Raw genomic sequence first — 4,772 nt, 5'->3', positions numbered from 1 at the left:
CAAGCAGCAAAAAATTCCGCAGATGATTTGAAGAGACAACCGTCCGAGAAAGCAATTGAAAAGGACAATCTTCAAGCAGCTCATGATACTATGAAAAATAAACTCCTTCAAATGCAAACCGACCTATCCACAGCTTTGTCCGCGAAAACAACTGCGGAATCTAGCTTCGCGAAACTTCGCGAACATTTGACTGAACTTGGGCAAAAAATTATGGATTCAGCTGATGTTTCTCAACGATTTGATACGTATGTTACTGCACTTCAACAGCTTGAGCGAGTGAAGTTTTTACAGGAAATTAGTAAGGTGACTGTATTGCCGAAACCCATGCCGGAATACATTGAAAAGCTAATATGTCCTCTTGAAGAGGCAGAAGAGATGGTCACGCTGGCAAGAGAAGGAATTCGCGTTATTCCTATTCCAAAACTGGAGGCCATAAGTCAAAATAAAGATGCTCCCGTCGAAGACATTATTAAATTAGACTTAACCAGTAAGGAATAGAATTTTGCATTCATAAGCGCATCTGTAAACGCATTTATTATGTTTCAATTAGTTGTACTTTCTGCAGTATCATAATAAAATTTTTATTTATCAATTGCAATTGCTTTTATTTATATAGCGCTTTGAGAATATTATTCATAATTACTAGCATTGTCTTTTGCAATTTCATTGTTTATTATTGTGCACATAACAAACAATTACTTTATGCGAAACAACCTGTATGCGCGTGCTTTTCTGCACATTATGAATCTTCTAAGTCTGCCGAAATGATCCTTAGGTAAAACATTTGTGCTTATTGCGAAGCATCCAAGTATGGCTAGATCTAATACGTTGGGCACAATTTTACAAGTTTCATTCTTTTCGCATGCACTTTAAATTGCTTTTGCTAACTGTCAAGTGGTCTTTACCATCACTTATATAATTTCGAACTTGTTATTTTATTCGATGCGCTATATTTACAAATTACGCATAAATGCGCAATTGCTGCTATGAAGAAAAACTTGAAATTCATTCATCTCTCATAGTAGTACAAACTTAATTTTGCTACACGCATGCCCAAATCACTAAATTCCAAATAGAATAACGCATATTTCTTTCATTATATGTAATATCTTTTCAACAAAGTAGCATGCCACGCGTTAGGTATATTACGCCCTTCAATGTCCTGAAGTTTATAAGAGCCTGCCGCATTGATTCCTACTATTTGGTATGGACCTTCCCAATTGGGTCCCAAATTTCCAAGCTTTTCAGCACGGCTTGCTTCATTATTCCGCAAAACCCACTCTCCAACATCGAAGGCTAACGCGCGTACTTTCTTGTTGTAATACTTGGCAATTTGTTGCTTATTATTTGCCTTACGTATCGCGGCCATAAGCATGCGTTCCTCAATGAAATTTAAATTTTCACAAATGCCATCTGCATTCGCACTTTCATCAAAATTAGCAAGTCTATGCGTCTCGACAAAGACTTTCGCGGGGATCATTGCCTCTGAACCATATACCAGGCTAAATGGTGTTTCACTCGTACTTTTCTTAAAAGTAGTGCGATGAGCCCATAGTTCATTCGACAGTTCATCAACCCATCCATTCCGCTTTTCATTCAAACGCTTCCTAATACCACTGACAATATCACGATTAGTGACCTCACATAGCCCATTTGCTTGTGGATGTGCAACTGATGTAAATTTTTGAATTATATTCAATTCCGCACATCACTTTAGAAATGGATCTTTTGCAATCTGCGCCCCATTATCACTTACAAGTTCCCGCGGAATGCCAAATCTGCACACAATGTATTCCCATATAAAATTCCGCACTTGTACGCTAGTTATTGTACGTAAAGCTTTTGCTTCCACCCATTTAGTGAAATGATCAATCGCTACAATTAGAAACTTTACATTCCATGCACCTGGTGGAAATGGTCCCACAATATCAATGGCCCATTTATAAAATGGCCATGGCGAATCAATTGGAATCATATCATGTCTTGATTTTCTATTCTGCGGTGCGTGCCTTTGACAACTTTTGCACCTTTTAACAATTTGTGCAACATCGCGATATAGGGTAGGCCAAAAGTAACCCATTCGCATTATTTTCGCTGCAATAATTTTATAACCCGAATGAAGATCGCAGGATCCCTTATGAACTTCTTCAACAATTCTTGCAGCCTCCGTGGGTCCTACACACCGCATTAATGGTCCCAAATATGATTTGCGATATAACACATCATTTTCAATCACATACATAGGTGATCTTTCGCGTACCAATCAAGCTTCCTTTTTGTCTTCTGGTAATGCACTATTTCACAAATAATTCACAATAGGATCCATCCAATTTGGTTCAACTTCTTCGATAGCCGCAACAACCAAACTTCCATCAATGGACTTATTGGGAAGTTCTTCTACCCAGACCTGCTTTTGAAAGTGCGAAAATGTTAATGCAGCAAGCTTGCTTAACGCATCCGCCTTTTTGTTTTGACTTCTTAATACTTGTGATAACTCGAAAAATTCAAATTTTTCTTGCACAAGTTTTAAATACTTCCGCATAGACAACTCGTGAGCTTCAAAAGAGCCATTGAATTGATTTGCCACTAACTGCGAATCAACATATGTGCGCAACTGCGAGATATGCATTTTATGCACCATATTTAATCCCGCAAGCAGTGCTTCATATTCAGTCTCGTTATTTGTCACATCAAAATTAAAGCGTAGCGCGTATGTGTGCTCTTCGCCACTCGGACTTTTCAATACCAATCCCGCACCTGCACCTTCAATACACGATGCACCATCTGTATATAAATCCCAGATTTCGTGTTAAAGTGGTTTTAATTGCGTTCTTTCATGGATAACCTCCAGTTCACCCATCATTTCTGCAAGGTAATCTACTAAAACCTGACCTTTTACATACGTACGCGGTAAATATGATATTTCAAATTCTCCAAGCTCGATCGCCCATTTTGTGAGTCTTCCTGATATCGCAGGTGTGCTCAAAACATGTTTAACCGGCAAATCAGTTAAAAAGTGTATTGGATGACCTTGAAAGTATCTACACAACCTTCTTGATGTCAAAACTAACGCGTAAATAAATTTTTCAATTGGCGCATAGTTTATTTCACTTCCCGCAAGCGCCTTGCTAACAAAATAAACTGTCTTCTGGACTTTATTCCATTCCGCCATAAGTACTGAACCAAATGCCTCATTCGTAACCGAAATATAAAGGTATAAAATTTCACCATCCTCATGCACAATCAATGTAGGTAACGTAGCAAGCAATTGCTTCATTTCTTGAAATGCCTTGTCTGCCTCTTCTGTCCATACAAAGTTCTTCTATTTCAAACACCCTTTAAGTGTGCGAAAGAAAGGCAACTGCCTTTCCACAGCCTTTGAAAGGAATATGGTTAAAGCCGCAATCTTTCCAGTTAAAATTTGTACTTCTTTAACGGTTTTAGGCGCGGTCATGTTTTCAATTGCGGCGATTTTCTTAGAATTTGCTTGTATGCCTTGCTCAGTGACATAGTACCCTAGAAATTTGCCTTTCTTTTCCCCAAAACTGCATTTAGACGGATTCAACTTCATATTGATCTTTCGCAAATTTTCAAATGTTTCCTTCATATCAAGCAAAATATTTTCTTGCGTTTTGCTTTTTATAACAAGATCATCAACATACGCCTCAAGGTTACGGCCTATTTGGCCCTCAAATGCTTTATCAATTAATCGCTGATAAGATGCTCCCGCATTCTTGAGGCCAAAAGGCATTTTAATATAACAATAAATGCCTTTTCCAGTATGGAATGCGGTTTTATCTTCGTCTTCTAATGCCATTGGTATTTGATGATATCCTTTTGCGGCATCCAAAAAACATTTATAAGGATAAGCATGCAAGGATTCCACTTTGAGATCTATTTCAGGAAGCGGATAGTTGTCTTTTGGACAAGCTTTGTTTATGTCTTTAAAGTCTATGCACGTCCTCCACGAACCATCAGGCTTTTTTACCAATACTGGGTTTGCAACCCATGTTTGATACTATACTTACACAAAATGCCTGCATTAACTAACTTGGCCACTTCCGCACTCAACCATTTTATGCAATCAGGAGCCATTCCTTTACGCTTTTGCACAATTGGTTTTAGTGCAGGATTAACATTTAATCGATGCTCTGCGACATTACACGGAACTCCAGTCATGTCCTGCTCACTCCAAGCGAACACATCCTTGTACGCAACAAGCATTTGCATAATCTTTTTTCGTATTTCTTCATCTAACTCGATGTCGATTTTTACTTTTTGATCTGGGTAACTTGTGATGACCCGTCCTAATCCATCCGAACGAAGTCCATATCGATTATAAACGATTCACAACAGTTGATTACATCGCGAGGTACTTGACCTCTATATGATACATTTTACAAACATTGCATTCGTTTTTGAAAAGACAATCTTTCATTACATCAAAAGTTGACAGGCATGTATACCATTTCATAACATATCCAACTATAATTGACTTGATAATAATCTTGATGAACTCGACGACTCGAATGCAACGTCTTTTGAAATATGCCATGAATGACTCCAAGTAATATCTATAAAATGAGTAAATGCACAGCGGAAGATTTCTTTCGTACCTGAGAATAAACATGCTTTAAAGTGTCAACCAAAAGGTTGGTGAGTTCATTAGTTTAACATAAATAATCATTTCCATCATTTTAATAGACCACAAGATTTCATTTTTAGTTCTCATAAATATACGTCCCATACATATAGACAAAAATAATCATTCA

General features: G+C 37.7%; 1 protein-coding gene across 1 annotated transcript; it reads right to left on the bottom strand.

Annotated features, from left to right (window-relative positions):
- Nucleotides 1-2,299: 2,299 nt before the first annotated feature.
- LOC139853608 (uncharacterized) lies at nt 2,300-3,277 on the bottom strand. The gene is made up of 2 exons (XM_071842989.1): nt 2,893-3,277; nt 2,300-2,784 (listed from the first exon to the last, which is right to left on the bottom strand). The coding sequence occupies exons 1-2, from the start codon at nt 3,275-3,277 to the stop codon at nt 2,300-2,302; spliced, it is 870 nt and encodes a 289-aa protein (XP_071699090.1).
- Nucleotides 3,278-4,772: the final 1,495 nt, after the last annotated feature.

The sequence above is a fragment of the Rutidosis leptorrhynchoides genome, chromosome 6 (genome assembly GCF_046630445.1).
Source record: "Rutidosis leptorrhynchoides isolate AG116_Rl617_1_P2 chromosome 6, CSIRO_AGI_Rlap_v1, whole genome shotgun sequence".
Lineage (NCBI taxonomy): Eukaryota > Viridiplantae > Streptophyta > Magnoliopsida > Asterales > Asteraceae > Rutidosis > Rutidosis leptorrhynchoides.
This window is presented reverse-complemented; position numbering and strand designations above follow the sequence as displayed.

Bases quoted from the DNA above. Each gene is read 5' to 3' on its own strand.
- LOC139853608 (XM_071842989.1), bottom strand. From the start codon at position 3,277: ATGAAGCAATTGCTTGCTACGTTACCTACATTGATTGTGCATGAGGAT. The intron at 2,785-2,892 runs GTCAGGTTTTAG...ATTTATATACAG, and splicing joins ACCGCGTACGTATGTAAAAG to ATGGTGCATCGTGTATTGAA.